Genomic DNA, 24,141 nt, shown 5'->3' with positions numbered 1-24,141 from the left:
GAAGTCATATAAATAAAGTACACAAAAGTAAGCCGACAACTAAACGGGCAGACTTACGGAGGGATATATAGCTGTATGTATAGTACGAAAAACGCCTCTAACACAACTGTAAGAAGGATGACACATGACAAAAGACCTATATTTTCATTCTATCATAGCCATTAAAACGCTTAATCTATATATTGTTTGTTTCAAAAATGAATTTGACAATCAGATTATACCATCAGCTATTAAATTGCAAGACAAGCAAAAAATTGGAAGCATAAAGGTATTATAATTGTTGAAGAAAAAAAAATCAAAGATATGATTATTGTGTTATTTCCCAATCATTTCATGTATACAGTATGTCACATACGTTTTCTTGACCAAACGGCGTTTAATAAGTTTATAATGTATTCCGTTTTTCTCTTTATTTTCAAAAACTTCGTGTTACCGTAGGTGTATAACGACAGAAAGTTTCAACACTTGTAAAATTCTTTTTTTTGTTTTCTAAAATATTATAATTTCTACTTTCTGGCTTTGAATATGATTACACTATTTTGAATCTCGATAAAAAAGAAATTTCTTTAACTCGCCATAGAAAAATTCGACCAGGTTCGACCTCTTAATCACGTATACCATCAGTTAACGCTATTTGTCCTCTTTTCAATCATACAGGTCTCTTTTCCCGAGTGCAACCGATACAAGTACTATGACAATTTGATTCTACATACCTGTTAAGTCCATTTTCCATGATTTCTTTAGTTTATTATTTCAACAATAAGCATAACCTTTTCATTTGTTGACCGTTTTTCTCCAAATAAATTACAATCCGAACAACTTTAACAACCAGACGCTTTTTATTGCTTCCGCCTCACGGCATATTTTTACTTGAGACAGGTAATGCATATTAATTATCAGCTGATAAGACGAGTGCCCGATAATTTGAAAATAATTATGATAAGTAATTAGTCTATTGGGAGGATGTTGGCAGATATCATCTACATCATAGGCCACTACGCGCAGTGCCGTGCTTTTGATATTTCAAAGGAAACTACATGGGGCTCAGTGTGACAAATTCTGAGTACTTTATCTATGGCTATTATATCTATGATGGACCATACAAATTTGGCAAATTTAGATCTGGACACCATTACAAAAGATTTGTATTGCCCATGATTGCATAACCTTCAATAAGATTTTTTTTTAAATATGATGGACCAGAGCTCCAGATAAGAATTCACAAATTGGGGTTTTTACCCACCATTTTTTTATGTAATTGGGTGATAAAGTTTTTTAATTGCATTATCAATTCCAATTCACCCCTCAAGCAAATATCAAATTGGGTTTTTCACCACCAAGCTCCTTAATGTATTGGGTTTTTTCATCAACACAATATTGAATATTTAGGCATGTTATATTCACATTATTTCAACCCCAGATGTGTTTCCATCTTAAATGTGTTTCTTTCTTTGTAGAATATGTGCTAGCTGTTTTATTTGGTTTATTTACTGACGAGCAATTGAACATTTAATTTGTGTCCCGTTTTAAACGTTCTGTCAGTTTTGTATTTTCTCAAAACTTATGTAAACTGCAGCTGGTGTCACTAGTTGGACAGGAACTAATTGCCTTTCTAGATCCCATATGATCACCCTACAGTTTAATTATAGTTGGGGTAGGTGTGGCTAAGTGTTTAGATTTTTGTGTAATATATGTGAAAATTAGGTGCTGTAAGAAAGTTTTGCCAGTCCTTTCACCTATTTGCGAGATCTACTTTTTAATAAAAATAAAAAAGTAGTTTCCAGATTTAAGATATACCCCAAAACCTTGAGGTTTATAGGGTGGTTTATAATGACGGAGACCACATTCTTACAAATAATTCTGCAACATCAAGTAAATAAATGACAATGTTATACTGCACTTGCCAATAAGACAACTATCTTAAGCATCTAGAACAATTAGACCAAAACAAAAAAAGTGTCAAGCTGCATTGACGTAAAAAAACGGATATATGTGTATTCACTCATCAACTAAAATGAAAAAAATAATATATAAACTGTTTTCGTTTAATTCAATTTACATAAATCTGGGTTAAGTTGTCCCTTATCAGAACTTTTGGTTTCCAATGCTTTCAAACTACATATCATGTCATAATTGATTTGGCCTTTCACTTTTTCCAACTGATTTCGTTTTTGACGGAACCCCGTGTTTATCGCTCTAGCAATGTTCTCGTTATGGCCGCTTCCTAAAATCACTAGCTGAGTCTTGTTATCATCATAACTTTCCCTCAGCTATCAAAAAGAAGCCGAAAACATGCTTCTATTCAATATTTTTACCGGACATTTACTTTCGTTTTAATTCATTGTATGTTGCGATAAATCCCGAGCAATTCGAAAAAAAATGACAGCATGTCACACGCTAATTGGATAAACGCCGAGAAGATCGAAATCTTTTCATAAACACGTGTACCTTTTGAGCAACGGAAAATTTCAACAGGGACCCATTACAGCTACTTGATGCAGGGCTCTATTTTTAGAACGAAAGGACATCTCCAATTATAAATATTATAAAAATAGATTTACGCGACGACTGTAATCAAGTAAGGGTAAATAACGCAAACGATAGCGAATAAAAGCGTTAAAAACCCATGTTTTTGGCATATAATTGGGTTTTCCTTTGAATTAATTGGGTTATTGAACCCTGCAATGGGCAATTGCATTGGGTTTTTAATTATTTTTATTGCGTGATCACGCAAATACGCAGCTTATCTGGAGCTCTGATGGACTATTTGATAGTGCTATTAGTGGGCTTTGACCTCAAACCTATGAGGCTATGTATCAAAGGCCCATCGACACCACCTTTCTCAGTATCAGGTCCCTTTTGCTACACGTTCACGCCCTACACATTCGCCCAATAAGTCTGTTCGCAACCCTACACGTTCGTACCCAATTATTTATAGCAATACAAATACACTAATCAAAACATGATCAAGATTTATTCAACACAAACAATGTTGTCAGAATGTCACTTTATCATGTTTATTTTGAAACAATGGAAAAAATATATATTTATAGCAATTCTCTAACCAATACATGATTAAAGATTTATTCAACACAAAAAACATTTTCAGAATGTCACTTTATTTTGAAAACAATGAAAAAAAAATATTTGTAGCAATACACTTACCAAAACTCGATTACAAAATTATTAAACACAAAACCAATAAAAAGGGCGAGAAAGTGAAAGGGGGAGAACATAAATGGGAGCAACGGACCCGGATTCGCTTTTCTCAATCTCATTTTGGGTGGAATTTTGATTGACTTGATTTAATTACCACCAAGTCTTGTAATTTATTTCTTCCAGTGAGTTTGGCATTTCATCGATATTTCATTATGAACAAACTATTGAAAAAATGAAATTATCAGCAAGCATCATATATATGATATAAATCTCATGCTTTCCCTTATTTTTGTCCCAACTTTAAGTATACATGTCACAGACTGTGTGACAGACAATAATAAAAGAGGCAGGCGTTACCTGTGAAAGGGGACAAGTCTGTATACATTAGTTTTTTAACTTCAGAATCTGTTAAAAAAGAAACAGGAATATGGAAACGTTTCCGACGTTGGTCCTGTTGTTAGGGAATTTTTTTGTGACGTCATTTTCAATGTAAACAAAGAAACGCTATCATCAGGTAACGTTTTTTTTCATATCAAAGAATATATAAAATGAAATTGTTATTGTGCTTCTTCCTATATTTTACTAGACTAATAAATATATATTTTACTCAAAGTCTCGTGACAAACGGGACCGGAAGAAAGAAAGAGATTTCTGCGCAGATGTGGGAAACTAAAAAAAGTCTGAAAAAACGAATTTGAGTTCATAAGTACAAAGATTGTTTTGTTTGGTGTTTTTTTATTGATTTTTCTAACGTAATTGATGGTAATTAATATTAATTCAATATTTTTTTTTAGAATAAAAGTGTTCACTTCTATGTATTTAACTGCACACCTACCCTTATTACTGTCGATTATACTTTTAACAATGGATGAAGTGATTCCTATTACCCAATTTGTTTTGGATGAAAAGTTTAAACTTTAGATGCGTTTGAATCAAAATTAAAACAATATCAAGAATCAAATCTTATACAGTAATACAAATGCAGTTCTCGAAAAATTGATACATCAAAAGCAAAGTTTGACAGCAGTGAACTAAAATACTGCGAACTTCTGTATGTAACATCAGTAATGGACGAACATGAAATGATATTAAAAGACAACATAAAACAACTTTACATGTTTCCAACAAAAAATTTGGACGAAAAATATAAAAAACATTTCAAGAGTTGAAAATATTTTTCACCTGAAGCATGACAGACATTTAAAGTGGCTTAAACTTGAAAAAAAGGATATTGCAGATTGGAACTGTTTAGTCTGCAAAACCGACCTGCACATTGCTGCATCATTCGTTGTGATGGCTGCCACGAGTGGTTTCACCAAAAATGCGTCGGCCTAAAAAATGATGTTCCCAAAAGCACATACTGGGTGTGTAGAAACTGTCATCAGTGTAAATAAGATTAAAAAGAAATGTATGCAATATTGTAGCATTGCAGTGTTTACGAATAAAAGTTTTCAAGTTGTATTTTGACTACATACATGTATACATAGTCCCAGCATACATTGAAGTGCATTAACGTAACAATAACAAAGAGTTTTAACATGGGGTATAGACACTTGAATATTGTTGGAGACCATAAGTTGACTTACAGATGTCTTCTCTTTTTCTTGTATTGTTAAGTTGCTGTCAGAGGATTATCAGAGTGTTATGGGTGGTCATTTTGAAAGTTTTTACATAAAAAACTTAGTCTAGGTCATTTGGCAATCAGATAAGTTGGGGAAGTCTTAATTTGGAATTAATTTTTATTGAGAAAGGTTTCTTTTGCCCTGAGGAATTTAAGGGAAAATAATATTATTTGATAATGGGTAAATTTAGGCAGACTGGCTAGAAAAATTGGAATGTTTTATGTTTTTTCATCATTCCTATGTGGGCAAAAAGATAACTATATTGGACAAGAAACAAAATATAAATGAACAAACAGAAAGAAAATGATTTGGAGGAAAACATGTGAAAATGACAAAGATATGTGTTACACTGTACTTGTAATACATGTGCATCAATATTGGATAGTATCATAACTTTCAGTTTACAAATTCTCTCAAATTCAAATCAGTCATTTTTGTTAGCAAGATGGATTGAACGTGCCAATACACACTCATTTCAAAAATTTGCCATTGATGAATTAAGAAATTATTAAGAAACTAATTATAAGGCTAAGGTTCTAACTCCCGTAGGTGATGGAGTTAGCTATTCTTTTTAGTTCCCTTAAGTCATATGCTCCTCAACACTTATAACAAGTAGTTAATCATCCTTGGCTTTGAACATTTGGAGTTTGAGTATTCCTGATGAAGATAAAGATGATGAAAGTAATTCCTAAATATCACTTCAGACACACCAAATTTATAAAATTTTATTTGCATTACTCTCCCCCTTTCCCCCTTCCCTCTCCCCCTTTCTCCCTTCCCCTTCCCTGTCCCCCTTCGTTATTGATTTGACATGTCTGATAAGGAAATACTAGAAATTTTATTATCCTGCTCATGTACAGTGTGCAGAACTCGCCATAATCACAACATGCTTACAGAAATGACTAGATATGAAAAAATGTAAGATATGATTATTTACTTTTCAGTTGAACAAGATGCACAATGATTTTGATTGATAAAAAGATCATATATCTGTTTATAATGGTATAACAGACAGCTGCCTAGTTAACTGACATCATTATGAATACAAGGGAGATAATTTTCATGAGTGTTGCCATTTCCATAGCAGCAGTGTTTCAGTATTATGATTGGTTGTTTATTTCCTTGTTCCTCATGTTTATGACAGCAGTAGGAGTGCTAGGGATATACCTGAGTGTGTCATGGTCCCTTGTTAGAGGAAAACAGTACAAACCTTCCAGTCAGCCTACAGAACCAGCTAACATCAAGGAGTTGTTGGAGAAAATGATGGTAACAGTCTTTTCTTTCATATAAAGTGCTTTGGTATTTAAATCAAATATTGAATTGTTTCCATAGATTTAAGCTATTCCACTTGTACATATGTTGTATCTTTTCTGGCCAAAGGACAGTACCAGCTTGGGCTGTCGTTCATCATCTTTTTCAAAGATCTCCTCCTTAACCACTGAATCAACTGAAGAAATAATTAAAATGATAGATGCTTAGGGTGTGTAGATTATAGTTTGTTAGTTTTATTTTCTGTCCATCAACTAGTATGGCTGCCATGGCTTAAAATAGAACACAAGGGTCAAATGCAAGTTATTGTCATACATGTATATCTTGAAAACGATAAGAGATACAGAAAACAAATTGTTCAAAATTCCAAGATTTTAATACTCATAATCCATTTCACAAAAAATTATCAAACAGCTCCTTTATAGGAGATACTGCCCTTAAACTGACAATTTTTTTACCAATGTTAGCATTTTTGCTTATTAACATGCAAGTATAATAGATACTAGATAGAAAAAAAACGTAAACGCAAAACTGGTCAATCATACAAGATTTTCAAAAATGCCAATACCTCAGAACCATCAATTGATTGCTTATTGGAAGTATTGCCCAACATGCCCATTATCATGATTATGACCACTTTTAACAGGTTTTATCATTTTCATATATTATCTTTAAATCATGAGAATGTTCAGTGCAAAAGTCTACCAAGTAAATATAAATTTTATATAATAGGAAAAGAAATCAGAAACATTAGAAGAACAGAAGAAAGTAGTTGTGTCTCGTAATATTGACAATGCAGTAAGAGAAGTAATGGATTTTGTGATCAGAGATTTTATTTTATCATGGTACACAGAGCTGTCTGTGGATCAAACAACAGCAACAAATGCTATTAAGTAAGTTATTACATCATGTACATGATCAGTGATTTTATGTTATGAGTTATCCCATAGGTGGACTCTGACCTTTTTTTGACATTTTAGTTCATAAGACCCAGACCAGGCTCCTACAGAAATGTTGTGTCTCTTTATTTTGTCAATATATCAGAACTGTAAACAATTGTTATACAAGTTGGAGGTTTAGCTAGCTGTAAAACCAGATTTAACCCACCATTTACCTCAGAAAATGCATTTACCTAGTCAGGAATATGACAGTTGTTTTACATTTGTTCCGTTGGTTGATTTATAAAGTTGAGTGTTTGATTTTGTCCTGTTTTATGGACATCCTCTTTTTTAACTTACCTTGGAAGTTGGTATTTTTGTTAATACTTTTTTGCTACATGAGGTAACAACAAATCAACTGAGGGTTTGGCGCCAACAAATATGTTTAACACCGCCACATTCTGTATATGCCTGTTCCAAGTCAAGAGCCTGTAATTCAGTGGTTGTCCTTTGTTGCTGTATATCATATTTGTTTTTCATTCATTATTTTGTACATAAATCAGGACATTAGTTTTCTTGTTTGAATTGATTTACATTTGTCATTTCAGGGCCTTTTATAGCTGACTATGCGATATGGGTTTTACTCATTGTTGATGGTCGTAAGATGACCTATAGTTGTTAATTTCTGTGTCATTTGGTCTCTTGTGGAGAGTTGTCTCATTGGCAATCATATAAAAATATCATATAAGTTTTACTGAGAAGTATAAAAATCATTTAGCACAAACAAAAAACATCTTTAAATAAAGTCACTAATATCTTTACCAATTTGCTAGCATTACATACAAGATTTTCTTTAAAGGAAATTAAACTTTTAATCACTGTTTAGATTTAACAGTTTGAGATTAAATGATATGATGATAATGTTTCTCTTTTATATTTCTGCTATTGTTCAAACAATGTCACTATTTTTGTGGGTTGTTCTAGAGAATTTAAGTACAGAACTGTCAAAGATAGATTAAGTGACGGTAATCTCTCTCTGTCTCTCTCTCTTTGTAGAAATGACATATGTGTTGTCTTAGAGAATTTAAGTACAGAACTGTCAAAGATAGATAAAGTGACGGTAATGTCTCTCTCTCTCTCTCTCTCTTTGTAGAAATGACATGTGGGTTGTCTTAGAGAATTTAAGTACACGACTGTCAAAGATAGACAAAGTAAAAGTGATGACCCAGGACGTGATGGAACTTACATATCAACATTTCAACAAAATACGCCTATGTTCTGCAAGGTAATTTACAACAGTCACTAAACCAAGGATTTTGAAGGAAAATTAAAGAAGCCCTACAGTCCTACTTCTTACCTGCGTGTGAAGGTATGAAAAGAGGTCTAGTAACCGCCAGACTTGCCGTCCATCCTAAAGATCTTAGGTATAAACTTCCATCAACGTTTCATTTGCTTCCATGGATGGGAATGATTTTATATTTGGTCTTCAGCTTGATAATGATGAGTTGTAGAGTGTACATGCAGCCACTTCCTGTTTGCCGATTTTTGAAATTTGATTGATTTCCTGTACAAAACTATATGAGAAATAAGATAAAAACTTTACAAATATAGATCATAAAAGCATATAACAAAAATGACATGTTGAGAATAAGTGTATGCATGAAAATAAATTAATTCCGAGGTGAAAATTAAATGATTTAAGTTAAAATACAACAATAACTTATTAATGTTTGTTATTTTATTTCTCAAGCAAGGGACCAGATCAAAGGAAATTTATTCTCCATGCATGGTTAGCTAATGAGGACACTGAACTAGAATTCCTAAGAAAATTGTGTGATGCTTTTCTGATCGTTCTTCTACCCAGCCACTATAGAGGTTGTATAAGTCTACGACATTTACTGAGGGAAATATTAACAGGGTCTGGTAAGTCATGTGAACATTATACTTCTATCCAGGCATTATACAGTTTGAACTTGTACAAAATTGACTGCAGGAAATATTAACATTTCGTTATTCATGTATCCATCATTTCTCAGCTCATCCATAAAATAGCAAACAATCCTTTAGAGAGTTGCTGCTTACAAGGAATCTTTTGAACCAAGAGTTCCAAGTGGTAAAGTTAAAGGTCACCCCTTTGAATGATAAAGTACACCATTATGAGTTGGTTGACCTAATGGAATGTCTGTGTCACAGATATGTTCCAATTGTCATAACCACAATCCAGTACTCTTTTCCTCGATTGTGACATCACCAAATGAGACTTATCACTAAATTTGTATTTACCATAAGAAACACAACAGATGGCACTAGTGGAGCAGGATCTGCCTACACTACCAGATCACTTGAAATAACTCCAAGTTTTTGGTGGGGTTCATGTCGCTCATTCTTTAGTTATCTATGTAGTGTTTATAGAACTTGTTAGTCTTTTTGTCGTCTTTCGTATTTTTCCATTGGGTTGTCAGTTTCTCTTTGAGTTTTGAATGTCCCCTTGCTATCTTCTGCCTCTATTACATTAACTGACAGTATAACCAACATCTGGTAAGTGACCTGTTCCACATTAAAGTGATCTGTTCCACATTAACTGACAGTATAACCAACATCTGGTAAGTGATCTGTTCCACATTAACTGACAGTATAACCAACATCTGGTAAGTGATCTGTTCCACATTAACTGACAGTATAACCAACATCTGGTAAGTGACCTGTTCCACATTAACTGACAGTATAACCAACATCTGGTAAGTGACCTGTTCCACATTAACTGACAGTATAACCAACATCTGGTAAGTGATCTGCTTCACCCAGCCATAATTGTCAATGACCTTTAAACAAACATCTGGAGGTTAAGTGTCTAAACTTTATGACATGCTTTCTATTAATTACCTTTAGAGTCTAGACAGAATGTGAATGAATTTTACCGGAATTTTCCAAAATCTGCCATCATCATAGAATTCATGTACATTTGCACATGAAATTTTACAGTGCAAGTAGAGGTCGGTCAATTTAAAACGTATCCAATCGTATCAGGTGCGTTGACATATACATATCTGGGGACATACTAAAATAATATGTTGTACTTTCTTTGAGTGAAATATCGTTGAATATCTGTGGGAGCTGCCCTTACGAGGTACGTGTCACTATGTGTATAACAAATATAAATGCCCAAGTTTAATTATCTCGCGTTCGGAACATAACCAATACGAGTGCACCTTATTTTGAGCCACACAGAATGTCATTTAACTTAAGATTTCCAAATGGTACATTTCTAAATGTAAGGTAATGCAAGATCAAGAAATGAAGCAAACTCAACTCCTTACTGGAAATGGTAAAAACCATAAAACCATAAAACAGGCATGAAATAACAAAAAGGGGGAGACAAACCATCACAAAGGTAGGGGCGGTAAATGATTTATTTGGCCTCCAATATCAAGTCCATTATGTCAAAACAAAAAGTACTTCAAGTTAATGAATACAGGTGAGAAAGTAAAATGGAACGATTTGTAGAACTTTGCTATTGAAACTCAATGGCCAGGCTTGCATAGGATTTTTTTTCTGTGTTGCATTTGGTAATTTTTACTGTCTTTGTGCCACTGCCCCATATCTGTTGTTTTTTTACAAGCCTACGTCAGCTAATGATAGAAACCACTTTTCGTAAAACACCGCCATTGCCAATCCAGTAAAACTGTATAATTGTTTTAGTTATAGGTTTCCATGACATTAGGAGAATAAAGTTTAAAGAGTTTTGATACGTAACATAGACTTTATCTCAGGATCAGATATTGTGTTTTGTTATATCTCCAGATACCTAAACGTCAACATATCATATATGAATGGATACGTTTTAAATATTGACTGACCTCTAGTAGTAAGTAATATTATAGGTATGCTGCTTGAAACTATTTTCACATAAAACAGGTAAAATGTTTTAAGAATTATGATTATTTTTAACTTGCAGTTGTAAAACCAGCAGTAGACATGCTCTGTGACCCCGATTACATAAACAGGAAGTTAATAAGTTACATTGATTATCGTCAGCGACTGTCAGAGGATACGAAGAAGACATATACCTATGCTGCCACCTATGAAGATTTTATAAAACTGATTGATAAGTGTAATGATATAGAACAACTTAAACAAATCAGGTAAGGCCAAATAAGAATATGTGTGGTTCCTGCTTCCCACTGAATGACCCTATTTTAAACCCCTGAATGTGAAAAAAGTATGATATGAACAGTTATTTATTACCATGCTCCCGCAAGGGCAAATAAGAATATGTGTGGTTCCTGCTTCCCACCGAATTACCCTATTTTAAACCCCTGAATGTGAAAAAAAGTGTGATATGAACAGTTATTTATTACCATGCTCCCGCAAGGGGGACATTAAGGATTACCCTTGTCTGTATGTCCATCTGTACATCCGTCCATACATCCCAAAACTTTAGTTTGCCGTAACCAAATATTATGAAACTTAAACACAATGCTTATTACCACCAAACACAGCACAGTTCAAGTTTGAATTTGGTAGTTGTCTCTCTTACTGTTCTTAAGTTTTGTCCCTTTATAAATGGAAAAAAATTGGTGAATTTTCTGTTTCCGCACTTAAACATAATCAACCAAATGTTATGAAACTTAGACGGTGCTTATACATGTAACTACCAAACACATATCAAGTTTGATTTAGGTGATGTCACTTTCACTTGTGTTTTGCCCCTTTACTAAGGTTCAAAGAAATCAAAATATCAATAGTTTTGAATTAGTACATGTACTCTTGCATAAATACAAGCGTGGGCATCTGTGTCACTTTCTTCCTTTATTTTACAGATACAACATCCTAACAGAAATAATTCATGCTACTACTATAGATAATCTGAAGAAAGAACAAGGTCCTATATCTGGTATGCAGTTTATTATCTACATACACCCCTCTTAAAGGGGTATAAGTCAGATCGTCACCTGGTTAATTCAGTACCTATAGAAGAAGTCAAATCGACACCTGGTCAAATCAGCATCTAGTCAGATCAGCACCTATTTAAAGTCATTTCGACATTGGCACCTAATATAATTTTTACTGTTTTCTTTCCTTTTTATTTGAGAATAGTCTTTCGTTTTTTTTATATATATTTTTTTTTTTGCCAAACAATTTTAGAGGTTCATTTTGTTACATACATCGTTAAAAACTCAGCACATGTATTTAAGCAGGAAGAATACACAATAAACAATAATCAGTTGGCTTTTAGTTTGAAGTTTTCTCAATATTCTATTAATAATGTTTAGATTGGTTATCACTTTAAAACTTATGAACTTTGTTTTATATAGATTAGACCATTGGTTTTCCTGTTTGAATTGTTTTACACTAGTCATTTTGGGGCCGTTTATAGCTTGCTGTTTGGTGTGAGCCAAGGCTCCGTGTTGAAGGCCGTACTTTGACCTATAGTTGTTAACTTTTTATACATTGTGACTTGGATGGAGAGTTGTCTCATTGGCATTCATACCACATCTTCTAATTTATATTATATGATAATTACAATAACCTATTTGTAGTTTTTGATCTTTCATATTTAAAAAGAAAGTAAATAAAGAAGCCATTACACAAGCTGTTGTTTAATCCACAGATGAGGATAACAACTTATTTTATTATTGTAATTTAAATTGGATTTTTTCCCTGCCTTTCCAGTCTACTTGTATAAAATGAATAACGTTGGCACCAATCTTGTAGCCGATGTTTACTAGTAATGTGCAGTTGTCATGAAATAGAGGTTCCTTTATTATATAAGTTCAAATAGGAACAGATAGTATTGCCCCATTGATTATAACAAAGTTAAAAATTTCCATTTGGAACTTCTGTTACGCACAACAAATAATGTTGAAACCTCGAGTGAAAATATTAAAAAAAAATCTTGAAAAACGGAGTCTTCGATAGTTTACTTGCAAAGCATAATGTTAATTTTGGGTGCCGAAATAACTACCTTTGGTGCCGAATTAACCAGGTCCCGATTTAACTAGTTTCAAAAATGACTATAATGGGTGCAGATTTGACCAGGTGCCGAAGTGACCAGAATTCCTCTTAAAGATAATCAATGTTTACATTTGAATCAGTGTTGTACATTTCTTTATGAACAAAGAAATAATTTGTTGAGTATAAACACTTGAGAAGAGAAACTTTTGGAAAATTGAAAATATATCTGAAATGAATCAGCAAGAAAGGTTATTGTAGATTTATCTATTTTCTTCAGTGCCAATTTTCGTGGATTGAGGAAAACTTGCTTTTTTTTCGTGGATATTTGAATTCGTGGTTTTGCCAAAATATGCATATTCCTATATATAGTTTCTGTTGAACTTTTAAATTTATGGTTCCCAATGTACCCAAGAAATAAAAAGAAATGGTATCCTACAAATAATAATGAATCTGCAGTAGTCATTTTACAAGAATGAAGTTCTGCTTTTAATATTTTTCTTGTTAAACAAGGTTCTAAAATTCATGTCGACTTCCACTGTTGAAAAATTAGTTTAATATTAACTCATACTCTCAAACTTTGTTTATCTAAGATAAAATGTGACTGGAAAATGTTAAAATCTGTGAAGTAATAGTGGAAGTATTTGTTCCTGTCACATCACAAATAGAGCTTAACAAAAGTTAGTATTTCCCATACCCATTTCTAAGATGGATTATAAAACTTCCCAATACACTAAACCTGAAGATTTCTTTGATAAGAAGTTGACCTTTTCTTTACTACAGGACCATTAATTTTTAACAAGGTTTCAACTGTATATCCTTATAGAAAAACTTTACTATATGACTTGTTAAAAATGATATATTTTACAGATAGAACGAGTCCCACCCCAGGCATTGGGAAAGGAGAATTACTAAAGGCCAGGAACCTGAAGAGATATACCAATCAGGTTTGTGTAATGAAATGTTGTGTTTGGAATTGACAATACATGTATATAAATGACCTTCAGAATAAAAAATAAAGATAAAGGCAGAAGGTGCCAAGGAGACAAAGAAAAAACTTCAAGGCAATGTAAAATAAAGAAAGGACAAATAACTGTCTGCCAAGCACTACATAGCAAGCTTAAGTTTGAGCAACATGAACCCAAAGCAGAGGTGATTTCAGATGCACCAGATATGTCAAATTCAGTGATAGTGAAATAGAATATTTGTGATATATAGATCAATTATATTTTCTATAAAGTTGCATTTATACTATCAGTACATATAAGTTTTAGGTCCCCTAGGTCATGGTCTAGCGGCTTTAAATTGAAAAGCAATTTTCAATATTATGTTTTCTGCTTAAGTTAGTTTGATATGATAGGAAATACTTGTGATGGGATCAATGATATTTTCTATGAAGTTGCATTAATATCAGTTCGATGACTATTTTGAAGTCCTGTCCCCTAGGTCAGGGTCCAGTGACTTCGAATTAATATGCAATGTTGCTGTCAATCAAATTGATTTTTATGAATTTTCTGTCGACAGGCGAGACATATCTTTGTGTCAACACTTTATTTGTTAATTTGTTAATTGTTTTTAGCATAAATATAAAGGACTTTAGTTTTCTTGTTTGAATTCTTCTACATTTTGTCAATCATTGATGTCAAAACCTTTTATATTTAATATACATAATGGGTTTATCTTATTGTTGATGGTTGTATAAATGCTTACATCTATGTCGTTTGGTCTCTGGCGAATAGTTCTCTCATTAGCAATCATACAAAATCTTCCTAAGTCCTTTCAAAGTAGTAATCTTTTGTTGATATGTGAAGACAAAAAGAAAAGAGTTTATTCTGCCAAAGCCAACCTGACAACCCATTTCCCCATAAAAACCCTAAGAAAACAAAAAGAATTTATCCTGCCAAAGCCAACCTGACAACCCATTTCCCCCTTAAAACCCGAACAAAACAAAATGAGTTTATCCTGCCAAAGCCAACCTGACAACCCATTTCCCCCTTAAAACCCGAACAAAACAAAATGAGTTTATCCTGCCAAAGCCAACCTGACAACCCATTTCCCCATAAAAACCCTAAGAAAACAAAAAGAGTTTATCCTGCCAAAGCCAACCTGACAACCCATTTCCCCATAAAAACCCTAAGAAAACAAAAAGAGTTTATCCTGCCAAAGCCAACCTGACAACCCATTTCCCCATAAAAACCCAAACAAAACAAAAAGAGTTTATCCTGACAACCCATTTCCCCCTTAAAACCCAAACAAAACAAAAAGTATTTATCCTGCTTAAGCCAACCTGACAAACCATTTCCCCATAAAAATCCAAACAAAACAAATAGTAGTCTTTATATAAAGAGCATAATCTATAAACAATTCATTTTATTTTTAGTTGTCAGTTGCCAAAACCAAATCTGAGAAGAGATTACACTACCTTGGGGGTCCAGAATATAAAGCTTATGATCTTCAGGATGATACCATGGAAACGAGTCAGAAAGTAGGTCACTATGATATAGTTCATACAGAATACACAATAAAAAGCTTTTGATTCACACAATGATGCTGTGATACAAGTTTTGAGAAGATAACTTATATAAACAAAATATGCAGATGAAGATTAAACTTGCAGAGAAATTTCATGAATACCTTTAAGTAAATGAGTCACTGAGATTTTTCTTCTGGTAAACGTATAGCCTGATTTTAAGGTATGACTTATCTGGTCAGTAGTGCATGCTATTGATTTAAAATTTTCAGTTTGCGAATTTTGTGACTAACAAATATGAGAGATTCAACTTTCTTTAAAAGAAATATTGACCATAGCTAATTGTGGCAATGGAAATGAATTATAATGTTTATTCATAAAATTCACATTGACAACTGATTAAATACTGTTTAAAGAAATAAGTGAACTATTTGCAACAAGTTCAAGGACTTTTTTCAATTTTTTTGGACTTTAACTTGGCTGTCTCTATCACTATTACACCAAAGGACCAAGTGAGCTTTTCTCATCAGTTGGCGTCAGTAGTCTGTCATCATCATCTGTCTTCGTCATCCATTAACTTTTACAAAAATCTTCTCCTCGGTGACTGCTGTACCAAATTTAACCAAACTTAACCACAATCATCATTGGGGTATCTAGTTTAAAAAATATGTCGGATGACCCGACCTGCCAACCAACATGGCTGACATGGCTAAAAATGAAAATAGGAGTAAATTGTAAGATTTGTCTATTATTTTGAAATCCGTTTTGAATATAGAAAATCTGACAGAGCTGAAATGTTCATAATGTTGAATTCTACCAATTGTCCATTCATGTCAAAACTGTCAGGGGACTTCTTATAGGAGTTATATTAAATGACAAATTTTACCATTTTTTTAATTTTTGCCTATTATCTTGAAAACTATAATAGATGAAGAGAAACTTTCAGATGCAAAAATGATCAGCAAGAAAAGATGTACAAAATAAGTGTCTTAAGTCTTTATAAGAGTTATTGCCCTTTGATGACGTTTTTTTACCATTTTTTTGCGTTTTTGCCTTATAACCTATAAATTGAAATAGATCTATAGAAACTCAAATTAGCAAAAGTAATCAGCAAGGCAAGATCTACAAGAACACAATATGGAGGAAATCGTCAGACGACTCCTTATTTTAGTTATTGCACTTTAATGACGATTTTTACCAATTTTTTTGTATTTTGCCTTATATGATATGACTTATTATAGATAAATAGAAACTGTAAATAACAAAAATGATCAGCAAGGCAAGATCTACAATCAAAGTCAAATTTTGCAAATATAGTTAATAGACTATCATTATAGGAGTGATTACTCTTAAACGAGGATATTTTTTTATCCTCTTTTGTGTTTTGAGCATAAACTTATAAAGAAACTAAACAGACAAAACGATCAGCTATACAAGATCAACAAAAAAGAGATTTTTGTCATGAATTCTATTCTATTCTACAATGTTGGAGAGTGAATTTTGTTGAATATGCACATAGACCTAGGTCAGCGACACAGGCTCTTTAGAGCTTCTAGTTTGTTATTATTACATATATGATTAGTTAAAGGGGCATTAGCTGTCAAATTCATGTTCACCAATTTGACTCAAATTCTCATATGTGATTTATAACATACTTAAACGTATATACAAATCAATAAAAGTCTAAAATAAACAATTTACGATGCACGGACTCGATAAAGGTATCAGCATTTCGTGTGTATTTTAGTCTAGACGCCATCTGATTAACCATCTAGGTGACCTCCGAAGACTGCTGACGGTCATATAACCCGATATAAACATAAACATAGATATAAATAGATATCATACTCATGCAATTGGATTTTTCTAGGTCTGTTTGATTTCATATTATAGATTTAAAACATATGTTAATATTCATTTTTACCTGTATAAGAATGAGTTTTTGTAGATCGAATCAGTCAACCAAATGGTTTGCCCTTGTTTTACTTCCAATGTTGACATTCTTTTCTTTTTAATAACTGAACACGCCTAGTTCATGCGTAACCCATCTCTAGCTAAGGGGTTCAATTGAAGTTCACATGAATACGGATTTAATGAGGTCGAATTATTCACTTGCAAGTGAATAATTCATTGCGATGTTTCTTTGCTTTTTTTGACAAATCTGAACCAAACTGGCTGCTAAAAGTGAATTATTGCGTTACTATTTCACTTTCATTAATGATTGAACAAAAAAAATCCTATTTAATTTTTTTCTATATCTCTTTAAGTATGTATAATTATTTTTTAGGTGTTGACATTTCAAGAGATAATGGACAGTCCCAGTGGTAGGGAAGAATTCTCCAGATATTTAAAGAGAACTGATAGTGATTCATTGATGGGGTACGGTAGTAGATTAACTTTTTTGCTCTAAATTTGAGGAAAATATTAGAAATAGTTCATATCTGTGGAAAAATAAGTCGATAATATGATTTTCAATGGAAACTGAAAGGAGTGGAACATGAGAAGTTCACAAATTCACCTCCATATATGCAATCTCAGTTACAAATGGCTCATTTTTACCTCGATACAGAACACATATATTTTTGTAATGATTATATTTTGGTTGTTTTAAACATGAAAATAATTTTGATGATGGTAGTTTAAAGTTGAAATGACAATTTTGTGTGAAAATTAGGTGACCTATGAAATGAGTTAAATTATATAGAGAAAACGTTTGGGAGGGTATGAAAGTAATCGTTAGAGGCAGGTGATCACTGAAACGGGGTGACCCTAAAGGCAGGTTTGACTGTATGTGTTGATGGACAACAAAGCTGTACCAAAATACAAAGTGATCACTTATGTTGTCTTGGATAGTGTGCCTCATCCATTTCGCTATTTAATTTTGTTAATCAGTAACTTCTCAAAAAAGGCTGGAGAAAATTCAACCAAACTTTCATAAGGATATGAAAATGTGTACCTGGTGCTTTGTCAGGTTCTCCATACCAAAATATGAAATTTCTGTGTATATTATTTCGAGAATACAGGTGACAACTCTTCCTCAGAAGACTCACATTTTATCCTTTGTAACTCCTGAGGATATCATATTTTATTTTTTTAAATTCTTTTCGAAATTTATTTTCAAATTATTATTTGCAGGTTTTGGAATTCTGTTGAAAAACTGAAGAATATGGACAAGGTTTGTTAAAGTAATATTTTCATACACTTTTGATAATGAAGAGATATTTACATAACTTAATTTTTCCCCTAGTTTTCCCTTGCCTCGAAGTGGTGCAGTTTATCTGGCTTGTGAGATCTCTCAAGCTCCCCAAATTTTAATAAAATTTATGTCAGCAATGTCTTGGAGAAGTTCAAAAATCAGTGCTGATAAACTATATGCCCCTTGGATTATTTATTATATTTATAATTGCATTGTAAGCACTTTCAAGCCTACATTTGTTTATACGATTTTATGAAGTTTAAATCAATGGTTAACACCAGTAACGTCTCAGATGAGTAAGAAAATCAGAGCAGGTCAATTTTTTTTTACAAGAGTTATTTCCTTGGTAATTTTAATTCTGTAAAAATTGCATTTTAAAGCCCATAATCTTTGAAGAGTTTAATAATCAGCTTCCATCAACTATTTAAGAGGAGTTATGACCCTTGGAAGCAAATATTTTATGTAAAATTGCATTTCGAGCGATCTCACTCATTACACCCTTGTAGGATATTTAGAGCTGTTCCAGATGTAGATGCATGGAAGAAGATGGGAGACACTTTTATTAGACCCCAACCACCCATTCATTTTAATTTTACTTATAATTCTTTGAATAATAAAAAAAAAACCTGATGAATGCTTCATACATCTGTCAACAATAGCAAGATTTATGTTTACAAAAATAACAACCAGAAATATTTCAAACATTTATAATATTCATGTACAATACTGTAGAAATTACATCTAGATTAAGGTTGAAATATATCTTCTACTTTCAGAAACTACAGCACCATCAAGCTAGTGAAATATATCAACAGTACATAGCAAGCAGCAATAGTATTGTAAAACTGGATAAAACTATCATCAAAGGGATGGAAGCTTTTATGTTGGGTAATCAGGTATGTGTTTGTGCCAGGATCTTGTTTGGAGAGTGATGAAGTCAGTGCTATAGATAAAACTATCATATTTTAATTTGAGGCAGGTGTTACCTGCAAAGGAAAATGTGGTGCATATAACTTGAGTCTGGTATTATTCTTTCGATAACCAAACAAAAAATTGTAACCTACCCTTAAATTACCTCCCTTTGATAATCATTGTACCTATTATATTGTTGGTATTGTTGTTAGGACAACAATATGTCTGCCTCCATCTAACCCAGAAAGAGAGGCAATAGATACCAAAGGGACATTAGATTCATAAGTAGAAAATAAACTGACAACGTCATGGCACAAAAAGAAAAAGACCAAAAAACAAACAACAGTTCACAAAACACAAATTACAACATAGAAAACGAAAGACTGAGCAACAACTTGGAAAGAGGACGGGATTGGTATGCATATAAGAAAGCAAGAAATGGAAACACTTAAAAATTCAATATATTTAAGGAATGACTGTAATATTTTTTCTGTCTATGAAGAAATAACATCAAAAATGTGGTGCACTCTGAATAACCTGTGTAGCGTATTATTTCAAAGTTTGCACCACATTTTTGATGTTATTTCGAATGGACAGAAAAAATATTACAGTCATTCCTTATAATTTAATTCTAAATTCCATTTTAAGCCCGAGTAAATCATGAAAAAACAGTTTGTTAAAGTTTGTGATTATGTTAATTTTAGGGGAACCACTTCTGGTAAATCAATGATATTTGGTATGCAGTTGAACATATTTCATTACATATGTTGCATTACATTTCAGGGACCAGAGAAGTTTTATGAAGGTCAAGTGACCATTGAACATATCTTACAAACCCAGCATTATCCGTCATTCCTTGTGAGTGATATATATAATAGATATGTCAGAAGTTTAGAGGATGGTACTCTCGATGCTAAATCTGACTCAGCTAAAGGTTTGTTATACAGAATATTTATTATTATACACCCTGCAGACAAAGTTTAGAGGTATAGTGAAATCACTCCATCTGTCAAAACTGTTGATTCTTTTGTCCAAATTAAACCAAGCATATTATTAAAGATTATGATTTATTGTCTTTGCAATATGAAGGATCCCCTATTAACATGCCTATCATTAAGGAAAAAATTATATCGAATCAAACAGGTAATTGATGATAAAAAAAGTGGGATAAGAGGGGGGAGTATTTTTATTACTTTTCATATATTTCTTGTTATAACCATTAATTGGATATGATGATAGTGTGTCTTATCTAGAATAAATCTGAAATCAGTGACTCAGGGATGATATTATTTTGAGTTCATACAAACTGTCTATTTAGTTCTGTAGGCATTAATTATCTAATTTACTGCTTAAAAACAATATATTGATTTGGATCAAATTGTATTTGAACTTTTAAGTCTAATTTGTGATTTCTGCCAAATGTCATTATTCTCTCCAGGCCCTATGGCTTCCTGCACCAATAAAACCTGCTCACCATGATAAAGCCATTAGTGCTGAAAGTGGCAGTAAACACCAAAAGTCAATAAATCAATCAAATAGATGACCATGGCTTACAACTGTTGGTCTGCAGATTGACATGAGGATGCTTGCATTGACTTTTTAGCTCACCTGGTCCAAAGGGCCAAATGAGCTTTTCTCATCACTTGGCGTCCGTCATCGTCGTTTGTCTTAAACAAGCAAAAATGATTGTTTGTCTTAAACAAGCAAAAATTATCAGCAAGACAAGATCTACATTTAAGACAATACGGAGGAAATTTTACCAATGACTCCTTATTGAAATTATTGCCCTGTAATGACGATATTTACCATTTTTTTGCATTTTGAATTGTATGATAAAAGTATAATAGATAAATAGAAAATTTAAATAACAAAAATGATCAGCAAGGCAAGATCCACAAACAAGTCAAATTTTGCCGATATGGTTGTTAGACTGTCAATCTTCATAGGAGTGATTGTCCTTTATTAAATGAGAGTTTGTTTACCCTCTTTTGTGTTTTGAGCAAAGACTTAAGAAGATACAGAGAAACTAAACAGACAAAATGATCAGCAATACAAAAAAGATTTTTTTGTCTTGATATCTATTCTTGTCTACAATGTTGGAGAGAGTCCATTGTTGATTATACACATACACATAGACCTAGGTGAGCAACACAGGCTCTTTAGAGCCTCTAGTTTGAGATGATAGTATTGTTATTCTACAGATTACTTGCTGTTTGAGCCCAAAGACCATTTTGTTGATCCTGAGGATGAAGATGAAGAAATGTTTGCCAGTCAGTCCTACGAGGCTCAGGCGAGACTCCAACAGCTGGACGAGAAAATAGAGAATAAAACCCAGGCTTTACATGCAATGAGGGCCACAAAGACCACAGCAGCTGATGACTCTAAGGTAGGGTATTTAAATAGAAAATAGGGGATAAAACCCAGGCTTTACATGCAATGAGGGCCACAAAGACCAGTGCAGCTGATGACTCTAAGGTAGGGTATTTTTAAAAATAAAAAGTAGGGGATAAAACCCAGGCTTTACATGCAACGAGGGCTACAAAGACCACTGCAGCTAATGACTCTAAGGTATGAAATGTACAAAAACTCACCATATATAGACTCAACTGACTGAATAAAATGATACTGTAGTGAAATCTTGTTTATTAGACAGGAGTTATTTAGTCAGGAAACACAATACAATTTAATTAGATGGCTGTATAAAGGTAAAAAACAATCTTTAATTAACGACATGTTGTTACATCTTATAACAAACCACCAATCATGCAGAGTTTAGAAGGATTTGTTCATAAAATCTACAGAAATTTTAAGATATTCCATCAACACAAACTCTTAAATAGACTAAAAACCAGAACAGCAAATGACAAGCCTCAGCCTGCTCAGGAAATAGGAAACCACATGTGCATGCTTATGTTCAGTCAAAACAGATGAGAATTATACTTTCAGAAAGAAAAAGTAGAAAAAGAAATAGAAAAGGAACTTGAGAATCTAGAAATGGAGAAAAGAATGAGAGAGGCTCACATACTGAGGACCAGGACCTGGATAGAAAACCAGGGACAATGGAGGGTCCATGTATATGGTGCTGAGGTTAGTTTTTAAATTACTTCACCTATTTCAAGTCTGAAATGGTACTATTTTATAAGTGAATGAATACAAAAGTTTTACCCAGTTGCCTACTAAGAATGATGTTAATTTTTATCATTAAAACGACACTAATTCATAAATGTTATGCTGTATAGCTATTGCATCAAATACAAGAATAACAAATTCTTTATTCAAAGAGGGTTAACATGGTAAGTAACTACAAACGAATCTTCCCTGAGGCCGTACAACTATGTGGCAGGGTTAAACATGTTATGGTTTGAAAACCGAAACAGTTGAATGTTTTTTTTAATGAAAGCTTAAAAGAATCTTAACATACCAAGCCTTCTTCAGTTAGTAGAGGAACAAGATAAGAAGATACTGGTTTATGTTTTTATCTTCTTCAGTTAGTAGATGAACAAGATAAGAAGATATTGGTTTATGTTTTTATCTTCTTCAGTTAGTAGAGGAACAAGATAAGAAGATATTGGTTTATGTTTTTATCTTCTTCAGTTAGTAGATGAACAAGATAAGAAGATATTGGTTTATGTTTTTATCTTCTTCAGTTAGTAGAGGAACAAGATAAGAAGATATTGGTTTATGTTTTTATCTTCTTCAGTTAGTAGAGGAACAAGATAAGAAGATATTGGTTTATGTTTTTATCTTCTTCAGTTAGTAGAGGAACAAGATAAGAAGATATTGGTTTATGTTTTTATCTTCTTCAGTTAGTAGAGGAACAAGATAAGAAGATATTGGTTTATGTTTTGGTTGTTTATTTAACTGGAGGAGATGAAGGCAGCCAGAATCTACAGAACAGTTCAAATGGATGGACTGTATCTAGGAATTTAGCAGAATTCCATACTCTGAATGAACAATTGTGTCAGGTACATTTTAGGTGTATAGTAATCAATTATTGTGTGTATAGATATATCATCAATGTTTTGAATAAGTTTAAATGTAAGAACTGATGACACTTGAAAAATGTAAATGATCTGTAAAATTGAACACCTCATTTCGTGTTGGATTTTGTTGGATTTTTGTGAAAAATATATCAAACATTTATATCTATATCATTAACGGGAAGCTTAATACAAAAATTTATGACAAAAGAGATGATTTTTCATTTTCTATCGTTAATTATCCATTTTTAGATGGTGATGTTCCCTTGTCACCATCTTATGGTGTTTATATATCTCAACTTGTACGATTCGCTCGTGTATGTAACAACGTATTAGATTTTAGCGAGAGAAATTTATATATTACTGAAAAATTATTACACCAGGGTTTTCGATATCATAAACTAGTCAAAACATTTACTAAATTTTATCATCGGTATAAGGACATAATTCGTAAATATAACTCAACATGCAGACATCTTATACGTTCGGGTATTTCACATCCAATCTTTTATGGTAATATTCTTTACAAAGCACAAAAATGTCAGTATTCACCTCAAAAGCTAACAAAACCTTTAAACAGACTTATTAAGAAGGGATATAGTTACGATACTGTTGTCAGTTCATTAAAAATTGCATATTTTGGCTTTAATATTGATTCACTTATAGGGTCTTTGCATCGGAATTAAACATATTTATTCTAAAA

At 32.7% G+C, this 24,141-nt stretch overlaps 1 protein-coding gene across 4 annotated transcripts in view; it reads left to right on the top strand.

The window, feature by feature from the left end:
* LOC127726209 (sorting nexin-25-like) overlaps window positions 1-24,141 on the top strand; it is a 49,006-nt gene that overhangs the window by 913 nt on the left and 23,952 nt on the right. For 3 of the 4 annotated variants that reach the window (XM_052233503.1, XM_052233504.1, XM_052233507.1), the window contains exons 2-16: window positions 5,726-6,047; window positions 6,783-6,943; window positions 8,082-8,213; window positions 8,679-8,851; window positions 10,884-11,070; window positions 11,749-11,822; window positions 13,751-13,827; window positions 15,261-15,365; window positions 17,638-17,729; window positions 18,486-18,525; window positions 19,323-19,442; window positions 20,242-20,392; window positions 21,660-21,844; window positions 22,405-22,545; window positions 23,265-23,423. In XM_052233503.1, coding sequence (XP_052089463.1) covers window positions 5,820-6,047; window positions 6,783-6,943; window positions 8,082-8,213; window positions 8,679-8,851; window positions 10,884-11,070; window positions 11,749-11,822; window positions 13,751-13,827; window positions 15,261-15,365; window positions 17,638-17,729; window positions 18,486-18,525; window positions 19,323-19,442; window positions 20,242-20,392; window positions 21,660-21,844; window positions 22,405-22,545; window positions 23,265-23,423 — 2,025 coding nt within the window. In that variant the 5' untranslated portion in view covers window positions 5,726-5,819. Of the gene's footprint in view, window positions 1-5,725; window positions 6,048-6,782; window positions 6,944-8,081; window positions 8,214-8,678; window positions 8,852-10,883; window positions 11,071-11,748; window positions 11,823-13,750; window positions 13,828-15,260; window positions 15,366-17,637; window positions 17,730-18,485; window positions 18,526-19,322; window positions 19,443-20,241; window positions 20,393-21,659; window positions 21,845-21,882; window positions 21,934-22,404; window positions 22,546-23,264; window positions 23,424-24,141 lie in introns of all 4 variants that reach the window. The other variant, XM_052233506.1, reaches the window with a different exon arrangement.

Source organism: Mytilus californianus, unplaced genomic scaffold (genome assembly GCF_021869535.1).
Source record: "Mytilus californianus isolate M0D057914Y unplaced genomic scaffold, xbMytCali1.0.p SCAF_17, whole genome shotgun sequence".
NCBI classification, from domain to species: domain Eukaryota; kingdom Metazoa; phylum Mollusca; class Bivalvia; order Mytilida; family Mytilidae; genus Mytilus; species Mytilus californianus.
Note: the sequence above shows the minus strand (reverse complement) of the source record. Positions and strands in the feature narration are given on the sequence as shown.